Source organism: Micromesistius poutassou (genome assembly GCF_964030765.1).
Source record: "Micromesistius poutassou genome assembly, chromosome: 23".
NCBI classification, from domain to species: Eukaryota; Metazoa; Chordata; class Actinopteri; order Gadiformes; family Gadidae; genus Micromesistius; species Micromesistius poutassou.
This window is the reverse complement of record NC_140293.1, coordinates 9,011,493-9,027,029: the sequence shown is the minus strand read 5'-3', so window position 1 is coordinate 9,027,029 and position 15,537 is coordinate 9,011,493. Positions and strand designations below refer to the sequence as shown.

The 15,537-nt window shown below is 49.5% G+C and overlaps 1 protein-coding gene across 11 annotated transcripts in view; it reads right to left on the bottom strand.

The window, feature by feature from the left end:
- Nucleotides 1-15,537, bottom strand: part of lrrfip1a (leucine rich repeat (in FLII) interacting protein 1a) — a gene marked incomplete at its 3' end in the record, with an annotated part of 41,234 nt that overhangs the window by 1,339 nt on the left and 24,358 nt on the right. For 3 of the 11 annotated variants that reach the window (XM_084487121.1, XM_084487123.1, XM_084487126.1), the window contains 14 exons: nucleotides 15,398-15,457; nucleotides 14,335-14,409; nucleotides 13,284-13,346; nucleotides 12,754-12,831; nucleotides 12,204-12,299; nucleotides 11,225-11,251; nucleotides 10,565-10,690; nucleotides 10,169-10,240; nucleotides 9,033-9,203; nucleotides 8,644-8,736; nucleotides 8,158-8,250; nucleotides 7,871-7,963; nucleotides 7,473-7,614; nucleotides 4,542-6,466 (listed from right to left, as the gene is read on the bottom strand). In XM_084487121.1, coding sequence (XP_084343247.1) covers nucleotides 4,542-6,466; nucleotides 7,473-7,614; nucleotides 7,871-7,963; nucleotides 8,158-8,250; nucleotides 8,644-8,736; nucleotides 9,033-9,203; nucleotides 10,169-10,240; nucleotides 10,565-10,690; nucleotides 11,225-11,251; nucleotides 12,204-12,299; nucleotides 12,754-12,831; nucleotides 13,284-13,346; nucleotides 14,335-14,409; nucleotides 15,398-15,457 — 3,114 coding nt within the window. Of the gene's footprint in view, nucleotides 1-196; nucleotides 302-723; nucleotides 804-1,732; nucleotides 1,857-2,085; nucleotides 2,136-4,541; nucleotides 6,467-7,472; nucleotides 7,615-7,870; nucleotides 7,964-8,157; nucleotides 8,251-8,643; nucleotides 8,737-9,032; nucleotides 9,204-10,168; nucleotides 10,241-10,564; nucleotides 10,691-11,224; nucleotides 11,252-12,203; nucleotides 12,300-12,753; nucleotides 12,832-13,283; nucleotides 13,347-14,334; nucleotides 14,410-15,397; nucleotides 15,458-15,537 lie in introns of those variants that run through there. The other 8 variants (XM_084487128.1, XM_084487129.1, XM_084487130.1 and 5 more) reach the window with 5 other exon arrangements.

Below are 15,537 nucleotides of genomic sequence, written 5' to 3'. Positions count from 1 at the left end.
CTTTTCTGGAAGCCCCTGGCTGTTCCCTGTGGCAACGTCTGATCAAAAGGATATATACTTTCCATTTACCTTTCACCAAAAAAAAACAGTGGAAATTGTGTTAAACAAAAGGGGCTAGGTGATGATGGAACAGTTCCATCCCGCTCCCCGTCCTCAGAGAAGAGAACATGGAGTGGTTAACATTAAGCAGACGTACCTCTCTCTGCAGTCGACGCTTCTCCGCCTTCAGCTCGTCTTCCACCTTCTCTGCGTTCTCTGAGGCAGATTTGTAGCGGGTCACCTGGCCCTCCATCCTGGTGACCTGCAGAACACACACCTGACAGTCAGCCCCGGCTGCTCCTGTGAGGACAACCTGCTCTGAGATGACCTGGAGGTCAGGTCCCGCTTGTGTCTCAGGGGTCAGCCCTCAGAGTGTCTCTGGGACACAGCATCAACAGGCATGTGTACTTTATACTACAAGTGTTTGGCCCCATCGCTGTGGAATGCGCATTTTGGGCACTGTTCGTGTGGAGCTTCAGGGTTTCAGAGATGAAGACGTTATTTTGGTTCAGGCTCCCTGGATGTATTAGGGTGGAGCCTATTTTCATGGCGTCAACAAACAAAGCAGAAATGTATTTATGTGTTAAGTGGTCTAAAAGGGGTCAGAGGAGGGGGTGCACTGATGGCTCTCTGAGGGGAAGCCTCTGAGTGAGGGAGGGCTGGGCGGGGCCTCCTGCTACGTACGTTCTGCTCCAGCGCCGTGACCTCCTGCTCCGCCTTCACCAGTTTGAACTTGAGGTCGTTGACCTGCCGGGTGGCATCTCCTGCAAACGATAAACGATAAACCAATTGAACAACATCCTGCATGGTGTGTAGAATACATTCTACACGATAAACCAGTTGAACATTATCCTGCATGGTGTATAGAATACATTCTATACGATAAACCAATTGAACAACATCCTGCATGGTGTATAGAATACATTCTTCTGCATCCTGTCGGATTATGACGGACGTACGTGATGCTGTGGACCCGATGGGATCCCTACAGGACCTACTCCAAGAACTCTAAGAAGACGATTATACTGCTACTGTTACTATCCAAATCACCACAGCTTAGAGTGTATTCATATACAGGTCATTAAAGACTATCAATCATATTGATTAGAACATCTTAGACCACAGACATTGGGGCATTAACCCAGAACCTATTGGCTAGGGGGGGGGGTCGACACCCAGCCCACTACACTACCCTTTCCTTTTGGATATTTTGTTTGATAACTTGCTTCCTGCCAGAAGCATTTAACCAGGAAAGTCCTATTGACAACTCTTTTTCAAGGGAGTCCTGGCCAAGAGGCGGCAAAAAAGGCAGCAAGTTACAGTTACAACATACAGACAGCAATTAAAATGAAGAAAAACAGTTACAAGTAAAGGAGGTGGATTTAAAAGCATTCAAAGAAATCAGTTCCGTTATTTTCCAGTCTTTTTGCAGCATGTTCCATGTAGAAGGAGCAGAGTACATGAAAGCCCTTTTTCCAAATTCTGTGCGGGCAAATGGAACAGACAGCAACAACTGATCATTTGAACGCAAACCGTAAGAATCAACACTTGTCTGTGTGATTAGATTACAGATGTAGGAGGGCAGTAGTCGTAGTAAATAGAAGTGCACCAGTGTCCCAGGCTGCCTCCTGGTGGACAAAGAAGGCCATCCCACTGGAGGATACAACTGACCTGGGCTGACCGTATAACTTACGCTGCAGTTCCAGCAGGTTTGGATCGGTGCCGTTCTGCACGACGTCTCCGCCGGGGCTCAAACCGCTCTCTGCGCCGTTCTTCTGAGCGGTCTTCTGCTCCAACTGAGCCTTCAGCTTCTTCACCTGTTGGAGGAGCCGCCCACCATGGGCGGAGGAGTGTTGGTGAGTGAGACGCGACTTCACACTCACACTCTGACACAATCCATCAGCTGAACGCAACGACGTCTCCGCCGCTTCCACCGCCCGACACAGCGGTCACAGAATGCCGGCGGAGCCCTGCGCCACACTCTGTTGACATCCCCGTACCAGGGGCCTGTCCCCCTGGTATGCTGTGGGTGACCTGTGTCTGTACCTGGTCGATCATCTTCTCCCGCTCGTCCACTAGTTTCCTCAGACGGATCTCTAAAAGGAAAACCAGAAAAGGCCATGAGAACGCTGTCTTCAACTCCATCGACCCGCTTTAAAATACATTCCTCTGGTTTCTAAGTCATTTAGTCGATAATCACAAGTCATGACGGGCATGCATAACAAAAAAAGTTTAATATATTAGCAGCACTGCCCTAAGTTTACCTTAACATTTGTAAGTCAATTAGATATAAAATAAAGAACGTACCAGGGTGGAGGGGCGGAGCCAAAGGGATGAGGAGGGGGGGGGAGTGGGTCAGGCTGGGAGGTGCTTAAGGTCACATGAGGCATGCAGCACAATGCAGCCGTCCAATGGGTGTGATGGGAGCGGCGTGAGGGGAGCATGCAGGCACTGTGGGGCCGTTGGATGAAGAGCGCTAACGCACCTCCACGCTAACAACAGAGCTACTGCTGGGCAGCTCATCTACATGTGGCGCTATTAAAAGAGACCAATTAGACACGGAGTGATCCTAAGAGGTGTTGATACTGTATGTATACTTAACAAGAGCTTTCTCTATTAGGATACAAAAAACTTTTTTTATTGAAAGGGTGGAATTGGTTTGACAGTTAATTTGCTCAAAAGTAACAATAAGGCAACAGACCAAAAAAATGAAAGCATTATCTTAATGAAATATCTATGAATGACGTTTACTAAGGCATTGGCCTTGAATCTTCATGTGATGCATGAGGCCAGTGACTAAAGAAAAGGTAACTCATTTCAGTGAAGTAATACAACTAATACAGAAAAACAACACAGTTAAAGAAAAGAAACGATTCTAGACTGCTACTCATGGACGTATATCTGAATAAATAGCATGTTCTCGAATACATTCAAAGTCTCAAATTGTAACTACATCTTTGAATAATAGTCCTGTAAATTCCCGTGTTTTTTGGTCCATTTTTGTACTCACTATTGAATGGTAAAAAGGGAAAGTGACAAGATACTTTGTATACAAGTTTTCAAAGTCTTATATTGCAGCTACAGCTAAGACATCTTACAGTCCTCTTTGGCCTTGCCCTTGCCCTTGCCCTTGCCCTTTGCTTTCTGGCTGCTTTTGGCCTCTGTTTTGGGGGGACACGGGGCGGTGTGCCTGCTAACCTGACCCCCTGCACTCCCAACACTCGGCAGCACATCTTTCATGACTCCCTGTCCTCCATCTACGGACGAAACCAAAGCCTCTATTCCCTTCTCAGACCCTCCGTCTCCTGCCCCCCCGGGCTGCTGCCCTCCCTCCTCCATCAGAGTGTGGCCCTGCTCCTGCGCTCCTCCCACCTCGCCTCCCAGCAGCTGGTCAATCTCCACCTCGGCCACTTTGGACTCCTCTTGTTCTCCTGCTGTGGTTTGAGGTTCTTGAGATGAAGTGGAACCTTGGTGACCTAACGGACCCCCTGCCATGCCTTCAGCCGTCTCCGTCTGTTTGGGGGTCTCCAGGGGGTCCCCTTCAGGACCCAGCTCCGACCCCTTCTGGACGCTCATTTGGAAGGCCTCGCATTGGCCAAGCTCAGATTCATCCCTGTTTGCTTCTTGTGACATGAGCCTTGTCACTTTCTCCGCCGTCTTGTTTGTTGCGGTCAAAGTGACAGATAACGAAGCCTCTAAATCCATTTCGTCAAAGTCAAATGAATGTCCTTCATCATTTTCATCCTCATCATTATGATAATCACTGTCCAGGCTAATCACTGGAGGTGATTCTGTTTCCAGTTCTTTATTCTCCTGGTCTTCCACTGGATTTGAAGGCGTCTCAAGCTCCTGACCATGGCTCTGGTCAGGTCCAGGTTCTGGCTCCTGACCATGGCTCTGGTCAGGTCCAGGTTCTGGCTCTGTGATTGCCGATGCTCCATCATCGTGTTTCTCATCGGGAACTGAATGAATCTCAGCAAATTCCTCTGACTTGGTCTTCAGTCCCTCGATTTTACTGACTTCATTCTCCTGGCCTTCCATAGGAAATGAAGGCGTATCTAATTTCAGAACATGGCCCTGGTCAGAATCATGTTCTAGCTCCTCTGAGATGTCCAATCCTAAATCATGTTGTTTCTGATCAGGAGAGGAAATCATCTCTGCAACTCCATCTGTGATCTCAACTAATCTTTCTGCTTCACTAGAAATGACGACAGCAAGATTTGTCCCTTCTACTTTATCCTCAAACACTGGTGAATTCAAAACTATTCCTTCTTTCGGAAGACTAGATATATCATTGGAAATCTCAGTGAAGGTTTTCTCTGCTAACACACTGTCGGATATTCCTTCAGAGTGGTCAGTTTGGACTAAAGTTTCCTCTACTTTAAGCATGTTGTCCAACTCATCAATTTCTGGTTCATCACAATGAGCCACAGCACCGAGAACATGACAAGAAGAGGAGGTTTGTTCCTCTTCCACCCGCGCCTTCTGCTCTCCTGAGTCCTCTATCTGATCACTATCTCCGAGAGGTATCTCACACTTGACCTGAACATCCCCCCATCATTACCTAAAGTGAGCTGATCTGTGGATAGCGTTGTCTCCAATGGCTCCTGAGGGCCGGATGTGCTCTCCGAACACACTGGCATGGAGCCCGTGTTTGACTGTTCCACCTCGTCCTCACTTGGGGATTTATTTGCCTCATGTAATGAATCAATGGCTACATTAACACTGGTTGATTCAGTTTTCTTACCATAGTTGTTCATATCTGGGGCCTCAAAGCTCTCCAAAGGGTTGGGAGTTTTATGATCTGAAATATCCTCATTTATGGGACCAGTTTCATCTGTTGCTGAAGCAGCAATCTCTGGCTCAAGTTGTGAGACACCTGCCTTTGCTGGGGGCACACTCTCCTGACTAGGACTAGCTAAACATGGTGGGTGTACACTAACAAGGTCATCAGTGTTGCTGATATTTTCAGAGTTGAAACCAGGATCGGACACGTCCAGATTGGACTCTGCATTGGAAACAGAGCTGCTCACCTGGGGTACCACGATCCCAGGGTCCAAAACGTTATCTGTATCTTGGTTCTCACATGATGGATCCATCTGAGATCCTTTCAGGATTTGGAGAGGGCTGGAACTGGGAATCTCAGATCCATTATCTTTTGTACTCGACTGTTTTGTGTCCTTTTCTTTCTCATTCTCTGGCGGGGCTCCTTCATTGACATCCTCACTTTGCTTCTTCTCCTCCTCCTGAAGTCCTGCTTTCTTCTTTTTCCCTTTCCTCTTCTTTCTTTTCTTCTTGCCTGCGGCTCCCTTGGTCTGCAGTTTGTTGGACAGTTCCTCATTCTCTAGTTCCTCATTCTCATTGTCCTCAATGCTCCCGGGCTCAGGTTGAGACGTGCTGATTGGTCCGACCGGGCATGACTCATCAGGAGACGTGCTGATTGGTCCGATGGTGGATGACTCATCAGGAGACGTGCTGATTGGTCCGATGGTGGATGACTCATCAGGGGACGTGCTGATTGGTCCGATGGTGGATGACTCATCAGGGGACGTGCTGATTGGTCCGATGGTGGATGACTCATCAGGGGACGTGCTGATTGGTCCGACCGGGCATGACTCATCAGGAGACGTGCTGATTGGTCCGACTGGGCATGACTCATCAGGGGACGTGCTGATTGGTCCGACCGGGCATGACTCATCAGGAGACGTGCTGATTGGTCTGACCGGGCATGACTCATCAGGAGACATGCTGATTGGTCCGACTGACTCTTTGATGTTGTTCACTACATTTCCATCTTTCTGTGGCGATTGGCCCTCATTGCTCCTAGTCGATTGGATATCATCCCAGTTAGTTGCTTGGTCTTCATGCAAATCCTTACTGGGAGTCTCTGCAATGACCCTCATGACCTCGGCCACAATGGTTACAGAAAGATCGCTTATCATTTGGTTGTTTTCCATGGCTTCTTTCCTTGTCTGGAGCAAAGCCTCTTCCACTGTGTCTGCCTCACTAGTCACAGCCAGCTCAGCACCCTGCGCTGATATGACCCCATTCAACTCTGCGGTGCAATCCTCTTTTTTAACGCTGATTAAATCTAAATGAAGGCTCAGTGCACTTTCTTCAACCGTCTCCTCCTGTTCTGTGATGACCCCCTTTATCTCTGTAGTACTAGTTTTTATATTTCTGATTACACTTTCTGAATCTAACTCAGGGCAAGGGGCACTTTCTCCTGCATGGTCCTCCACTTTGGGCCAGCATGTGGAGTTGTGGTCTCTGGAAGTCTCTGTAGTGGAACCACTATCAAGACTACGGGGTTCAGCAGAGGTCAAACAGCTGTCTCCTGCTTCCTCAAGCTTTTGTGGTTCTTGCGGCTCTTCTGAATCCACCTCTTCCTCTTGTTTAGTCCTCAACTCAGACTCCAGTGCGCTGCCTGGGAGATTGTGAAGAGCATATGGTGATGCAACACCAAATCATGTTGAATTAGAATAAATAACAAAGGGCTTTTGTTTATGCCTCGGCCAGCATCAAGTGCAGAATTCAAGGGAGAACAGAGCAGTCGGATTTCAGCAACAGGAAGAAAAAAGATGGAAAAGTAAAGGAGAGTAGCACACCAAAAAATAGTATAGAAAATGAGATCACCCAAATCAAGCCCTTGATTCCCGATGCTGTCACAAGGCGGAGAAGAGTCTCATACGTTTGACATCATGAAGACTGTAAGCTGTTTGTTGTGTTTTATGTCTGATCATCCGTTTGAGGATTTCAAAGAAGGAAATGGAAAGGGGCACAGGTGAAACAAAGGCCAAGTCAAAGCCCAGAAGGTGTAGGAAGATGTAAGGACTAGGCTACTTCACAAAGCTTCAAGTATTAGTTTACAAAACAAATATTGAGCTGATACATAAGCTTTCTTCAAACACAAGAGAATCTTTTTGACATTAAAAGTGAGTGTATATATTTGAAGGGATTTGAACACCATAACGATGCACTACACCCAGTTACCTAAGTGGGTTGAGCAATAGCCTGAATGTGAGTTAATGTGAGTCAAAAGCAGTGAAATGGCGTTAATTGGTTGCCTATACAAGTAGCATAAGCCTCATGCTCAATTTGAGAAATGAAGATTCCAAGCCAAGATGTCAAGCATGAATCAGCACCATATCAAACTCTAAAGAAGCAATTAGAAGCACGCTCTAAGTCACTATGAAGGGCTCCTTCCAAAATGAATATATCCATCACAAATATAAATGTTATTTATCTATTTGGTTAGGCTTATTGATAAAACCGTGGGTTGAAGCCATGGCCGGGGATCAGAAGGAGGAAGCCTCCCCTTTGCTGGGCGCGTAAAGACTACTTTGAGGCAGATTTGGAAGTGGTCCTTCATTGTGTCTGAAGAGCAGGCTCCACACCAGGCGGCCCAGTGGAGGGCTGCGGTGGCTGCTCACCTAGCATGCTGCTGTTGCCCTCTGTGGGGGAGGCCTTGGGGTCTGGACCCAGTGGGGACCCGGGTTCCGATGATCCATCGGTTCCTGGCTCAACGATACCCCCGTTGATGTTCAGATCCGGTCCCAGAACTATGCCATGTTTCTGGACACAGACGCACACATCTTTAGTATTTGTTCATGGCTCTGCAAAAATGGGAGCTCCTTTAATCAAAACCCTTTAAGGTTAGTTTGGAATTTCAAAGTAAGTCCTTGTAAACAACATACAGCATCTTTTGTCACACACACACACACACACACACACACACACACACACACACACACACACACACACACACACACACACACACACACACACACACACACACACACACACACACACACACACACCTTGAGAGTACCTTGAGAATGTCTTTCAGCTTAACCACCTCATCTCTCAACTCATCGCGTTCCACTCGGATCGCGTCCGTATAGGTTTTCTGTCGCTCTAAGGCCTGAATGGATTCCCCACCACCACCACGGTACACACAGATCAGAGGAGCAAGAGAGGGCCAGGAGCCAGGAAGGAAGAGAAGAATAAGCACATGGAAGTAAAGTTATCCAGCAAAGAGCATGTTTTGTGACGAGGCAAAAGGAAGGAGAAAGATGGATGTGGAGAGAGACAGTTTGCTGTTCCTCTGGGCCGTACCCCGATCTTTTTATCCTTCCACTCAACAGTTTCCTGGAGGTCCGATATTTCTCGGATGAAACCATCCTGCTTCAAGCGCAGCTGGCGGATATCCTGGACGGCAGAGGAGGAGACAAGCAGGAGAGGAGAGAAGAAAGAGAAAAGAGAGAGAGAGAGAGAGAGAGAGAGAGAGAGAGAGAGAGAGAGAGAGAGAGAGAGAGAGAGAGAGAGAGAGAGAGAGAGAGAGAGAGAGAGAGAGAGAGAGAGAGAGAGAGAGCAAGAGAAGAGGTGCAGGAAGGAGAGAGGTTCAAACAGTGAAGAAGAGGAGCAGAACGGATCAGAACAGAATGAAGCAGAACTCAGTGACGTGGATTTGAACAAAAGAGACCAGAATGAACTGAGCAGGAGGCAGGAGAACAGGACGACCAGCAGACAGGAGAACCGAACGCACAGACAGAGAGAACAACAGAGGTGAGGAGGAGGACGGCGGCAGAGGGCAGTACTCACGTTGAGCAGCTCCTCGCTCTGCTTCAGCGTCTCCTTCACCTCGTTGAACTGGAACGTCAGGATGCTGTGTGCGTGCTTCTCCCGCTCGTGGTCCTGGGGAGGGGGCCACAGCACAGGGTCACCACGGCGACCAGCAGCACAGCCAATCAGGCCTTTCCATGCGCACTATGTGCAGACTTTAGGTGTAGCTTTAGACGCCTCTTTTAGTACACTACCAACAAAACAAGAACGTCTGCTCCCAAGAGTAAAGTGTTTGAGAGACATATCAGACCTTAAACCCTGCTTCCTTTGATATCTTTACATTGTTGATGACTTTTTACACTGTACTAATTCTACTCTAGAGTTGATACTCTACACTGCTGCTGATGGGCGGTGGGTCCGGTCCGTACCTTGCTCTTCTCCTCGTACTCGCGCCGGGCCTCGGCCAGCAGCTCCTCCAGCTCGCTGAGGGAGTCCTTCAGAGTGTCCACCTGGTACATCAGGTTGCTCTTCTCGTTGTCCAGCTGGGCGTTGGACACCATGGCCTTGCGGTACTTCTCGCCCACCTCCACCAAGGCGTCCTGCCCAAGGGGAAGAGGCCCTTTACCGTTACATCAGACCCCTCACACACACGCAAGCTGGGGGGGGGGATTCAGGACGTCCTGCCCGTGGATATATATCGCCACATGGCTCAGAGGAGCCACGGATCAGAAGCACATAAACATGTCCCACACCGGTTAAATAAAGAGGCCACAATGCTGGAAACTAAAGGAGTGACAAGCGTGTTAGGAAGCAAGTGGGAATACAGCAAAGTAATGCAGTTGAAGTAGAGGATCATAAGAGTATTGTTAGTGTTGTTTAGTCCAGTCTAAGTCTGCTTCTTGACATCGTGATGGACTGGCTCATTGGTCACTATTGTCCACTAATGCCTTTTCTCCACCGACAGTACCAGCTCTACTCGCCACGACTCAGCGTGGCACGACTCGGTTTGGTAGAATAAGCCTCTTCAACGTGGGCGGGTCGTCATGGTACGCATGTACTGCAGTGACCTACTAATCCAGGGGACGCAAAACACAACAATGGAGGCCTCGGAGGGACGGTCTTCCATGTTGATCAATAATCAATCCCTACACTGAACGCTGATGCTAGTATTTATAGATCCCCGGGTGGCGTACGTCGTTGCTCATCATGACTCGTCCAGTGGCGTCACTCTCTGGCCAATCGGTGGCCAGCGGCCTGTTTACATCACACAAACGTATCAGATCAGCTCTCTAGTAACCTCGACGGAGGCGAGACCAAAAAAGTACCAGGTACCAGGTACCACGTACCTCATTTTGGTGATCGAAATGCAAAAAAAGGCGGGCTGAGTCGAGGCGAGTTGAGCTGGTACTGTCGGTGGAGAAAGGCCATAAGGCAGTAACAACCAACACTCTAAAACAGAGCCAGTGCTATGTCTACGGTCTATGGTTAATACTCTAAATGCTCTCCATATTAATGGTGTTAACATTCTCACTATGGGTAACCAACATGCTCCCAGACCTTATACCTTCACTTCCTTGAGGTTCTGCATGTACTTTGATTCCACATCTTGAATCTGATCCTTCAGCTCATGGATCTCCTGATGTGAGGAGCAGCGAGGAGCAGAGAGGAGCAGAGGGGAGCAGAGAGGAGCATGAGCAGAGAGGTGAGAGGAGAGGTGAGGGGGACCAGAGGTACCAGGTCACAGAGTAATGTCGCGTTGAGCCAGAGAAAGAGTCAGAGAAGGAGAACAAGGAGAATGTGGCATGGACCATTTGGCGGAACATTAATCGTGATGATCACACATTCAACACGTCAAATGTTGGACTCAAAACATGTGGCGGCCGTGACACATGTTAGCACGCAGCCCATTTACATTTCCCCGGTAAGTACCGGAACGTGTGCAGAACTTGCGGGTCGGTACCTTGATCTCTCGTATGGACGTCTCGTTGTCCACCGTGACGGCCGTCTCGCCGCTGCCTCTCCGGGAGGAGGAGCCCCCTAAGGAGGTCAGGGTCCCGGCCGTTAAGGCAGAGGCTGCCCGGGACCCCTGGGGACCACACAGCAAGCATCACACACCAGGAACGGCTGGCCATCACATACACTTCTAGTACCAGGAACGGCTGGCCATCACATACAGCGTCTAGTACCAGGAACGGCTGTCCATCACATACAGCCTCTAGTACCAGGAACGGCTGTCCATCACATACAGCCTCTAGTACCAGGAACGGCTGGCCATCACATACAGCGTCTAGTACCAGGAACGGCTGTCCATCACATACAGCCTCTAGTACCAGGAACGGCTGTCTATCACATACAGCCTCTAGTACCAGGAACGGCTGTCCATCACATACAGCCTCTAGTACCAGGAACGGCTGTCTATCACATACAGCCTCTAGTACCAGGAACGGCTGTCCATCACATACAGCCTCTAGTACCAGGAACGGCTGTCCATCACATACAGCCTCTAGTACCAGGAACGGCTGTCCATCACATACAGCCTCTAGTACCAGGAACAGCTGGCCGCCATCGGGTTTCTATACACTTTGTTAGGAAAAACAGATTTACATATATTTCAACTCACCTTCTCAATATAATCTCTGTCCTCCACCTGTTGAGAAAGAACACAGAAACCATTAATAACTATAAATAACTAAATAATGTGTGTGTGTGTGTGTGTGTGTGTGTGTGTGTGTGTGTGTGTGTGTGTGTGTGTGTGTGTGTGTGTGTGTGTGTGTGTGTGTCAACTGGCTCACCACAATTGACCCGTATGCAAATATCAGACTGCAGAACTGTGCACTAGACAGACAGCGTCACCCAGCAATGTGCTCAACTTGTGATGAAATACGTTGCCCCATGCACACGCACACAGCCTCATCATGCCACAACCACTGAAGAGTCTTTCCCCCACGCACAGGGCAGCTCAGAACCCAACACACAACCCTCCAGGTACCAGACAACCAGCTTTAACTCCTGCTGTCGTTATAATATCAGCTAACATGAACACTTCTTCATTCTCATGAAGATCAGACCAGCGTTGTACAAATACATAGAACACACAAAATCAAACTCAACTATAGGCCCGTTTGTTGTTAGGTTTATTAGCCTGTCAGACTTTATGCCAATCAACGTGCAAACATCCATGTTATGTGTGCTGTGATTTAGCATAACTAAGTGCACAGATGGAGCAAGAGAAACAGATAGACAGAGAGAGAGAGAGACAGATAGACAGATAGAGAGAGAGAGAGAGACAGATAGACGGATAGACAGAGAGAGAGAGACAGATAGAGAGAGAGAGACAGATAGACGGATAGACAGAGAGAGAGAGAGAGAGACAGATAGACGGATAGACAGATAGAGAGAGAAACAGATAGACGGATAGACAGAGAGAGAGAGAGAGACAGATAGACAGATAGATGGATAGACAGACAGAGAGAGAGACAGATAGACGGCTAGACAGACAGAGAGAGGGGTCCAGAGAGACCAAATCCACTCTGGGTTAAAATCTAAATTAAAGGCAAGCTTATTGGTTAGAACGCGGCCATGCTATCCTTCTGGCTCACATCGGAGAAATCAGGGATCGTGACGTCATCCAGGTCCTTGGAGAGAACGCTGCTGCTCGCGCTCCTCAAGAAGCCGGCCACAGAGCTGCAGTTGTCCTGAAACAGCCACCGGGGGGCGCCATTGGAACAACAAAAAAACAGGCTACCATCACAACCCAAGTCCAGGTCGGGATACCTCCAGCTAGATTCACACTCCCACGTACGGAAGAATGACCTGCGGTGGTCAACACGAGAGCATTGACGGTATAGGACTGCCTAAATGTATAACCCTGTTCATTAAATAAATCCCTTAGCCTGTGTGTTCTTTTATCTGATTTACCTGTTAATCATCTGCTCACTACCTTAATGGGCCGGTACAAGTGAGCCACTTTCAAAGCCTAACCTACATGTGAAAGCCGGAAGAGGGCCAGACTATTCACTTGGAAACATCCTGTGATTCCTGGCCAATGACAGAGCAGGCCGACCGCTGTGAGCAACGGGCTAACATGAAGCTAAAGCTCCAGTGGTGCAGTGCGGGGCCCCAGTGGGCCCCTGGGGCGGGGGGGCTCACCACTGGGCTGGCGCGGGCCGAGCTGGCCCGGGACGAGGCTCTGGAGCTGGACCCCCGGTAGCTGCTGTAGTCAGACGGCTGGGGGGGGGGGGGGGGGGTGTATACAGAGTGGGTGCACACACAACATCAGCAGGTCTACCTGGTGATCAGGGTCCAGTGGTGACCTCAGAGCCACCCCCATGCATGAGGAGTCAGTGTGTGTGTCCCTTCATACCGGCGCTACGGTCACAGGCTGTACATGTGAACCCCACACACATGCACACTACCACCCCCAGAACGAGTTCAGCACTGACACCAAGGGTTAGCTTTAACACACAAGACAGGACCCACCCCTGATGGTGGGGGGGGGGTCTTAACACACAAGGCTGGACCCCACCCCTGATGGTGGGGGGGGGGGGGGGGTCACACCCCGTCATGCAGAACCAGGGGGGGGGATCTTAACACACAAGACAGGACCCACCCCTGATGGTGAAGTGGGGGGGGGGGGGGTCTTAACACACAAGGCCGGTTCTTCCCGAGGGGAACCTTACTCGAGAGCTGGAGCCAATGACCCGCCGCGAAGCACTGCCCAGGACGTCCTCATACAGCGAGCTCTGACACACACACACACACACACACACACACACACACACACACACACACACACACACACACACACACACACACACACACACACACACACACACACACACACACACACACACACAGCATGATTTTCCAAGGCTGGCATCCTCTAAGCGACCACACGTGCTCCGACGCTGGATGAGATGTCTCCAGTGGTGTTGACCTGCTGACCCCTAAACACATGCTCTGACCTCACTAACAGGTGACCTCACTAACAGGTGACCCCTCCCAGAGTCAAGCCTTTCCTCTGAAGGTGCCCGTGAGAAGAACAGATAGACGGTGCAGCATGCGTGAACACAAGTGAGAGGTGAGGTGAGAGAGGGGGGGGGGGGTCAAAGGTCATGAAGGGGAACCAACCCTACGATGGCGCTTGTAGGAGATCTGGCTGAGGAGCTCAGAGTAGGACTGGAACCAACCAGGAGGACAGAAGGTTATAGGTACAGCCTTCCACTGGAGAGTGTGTGTGTGTGTGTGTGTGTGTGTGTGTGTGTGTGTGTGTGTGTGTGTGTGTGTGTGTGTGTGTGTGTGTGTGTGTGTGTGTGTGTGTGTGTGTGTGTGTACTCTAGTAATGTTCGATTGGCGACACTTCAGCAAGGTGACAAGCTTTCTCCCTGATTGAATGAAACTTGAATAAAATATTAACAGATTAATATTGCAGCGTATAAACTGTCCTCACACAGGCGCCTAAATAAATTTATTGAGGCGTTTATGATTTAGTTGTGCTACAAAGGCTAGGGGGAACTTCCAGCACTGCTCAAAATCTTGGGCGCATCAATCATGGACCATGAACTTGTCCAATGTGGCTTCATGTAAATCCAAGAGAAATACCTCAATGTCAAGTCTATTGTGGTGCTTCTTCACTGTAACAGACTGCCTTCGCACTCTTACATCGGAATTCAGTGTAGAGAGCTAAAGGGCAGCAGCACTGATACCCAGCGTCTCCGTCGGTGTACAGACCTGGTAGCCATTGTACAGAGAGGCTGGCTGTCTGGAGAGAGAGGAGCTGTACAGCTCAGAGGAGGCATAGGGCGCCTATGGAAGAGGAGGAGGAAACCATGGTTACAAAGATGGAGACATGGGAACAGAGGAGACTCATTCCTATAGCTGGCAGAGGGACAGGGGGGGAGAGACAGTGGAGTAGGGAGGGGGGAGGTGGTGGATGAGAGGGGTAGACAGACACTTAATGAATATACGATGACAGAACATGGCAGATTGAGAGACAGACAGAGAGAGAGAGTGACAGATGGGTCATCAGATAAAGAGTGAGAGGGAGTGAGGGAGCGAGAGAGTGAGGGAGCGAGAGAGAGCGCGAGAGGAAACAGGAAATGGAGCAAAACAATCTACAAAAACAATCAACGTCCAAACGCTGGCTAATCCTTTGAGCGAGTGACTGTACCCAGGTGGTCCCAACGGAAACCACTCTGCAAGCCAACACACAAACAGGCTGGCAAACCATTCATCAAACATGTTTACATACAGCATGCTGGAGCACTGTGCCCCACGAGGCCTCCTGGGTAACAACACGCAGCACAGCGTTAGTCACACAGAGCAGCTCCACACACAGGTACAGGTACGCTTTCACAACATAAACAAACACTGCATCCACGACGGCCGTGTCACCATGTCTCTGGTGCTAGGAAACAACAGCTCTAGAACGGCTATTTGTCAATCTGGCCAAGAAGTGACAAGTGGATAACGGCAGAGAAAAAACCAGTGAGAAAGCAGAGGCGTACGGCCATCTGTGTGCTCTGGGGAGGAACGGCCTCCACAACCGACAGAGCTGCTCCTCACATGAACATTTAGAGCTCTGAATTTGGTCTGTATTATTTCCAAAACTAATTGTCCATGTGTCTTTTTTTGTCCCAGTCCGTCGGTTTCTTTGTCCCAGTCCGTCCCCGTTAGTAGGTCGGTGGTTGCGACATGCAGACAGACAGACGGACGGATAGACAGACGTACAGACAGACAGACGGGGGGGGGGGGGGACAACAGGAGTCAACGTCAGCGGCGGGGCAGCACCCACCGTCTGCAGGTCCAGTCGGGACCCGCGTGAGAGACGGCTGTCCTCGCCCAGCCGGGAGCTCTGATGGAACACAAGGTGAGGACACAACACTCACTCATTCATCTGGACGGGAGGGGCTGAAGCCTCAGTGAGAGAATGAA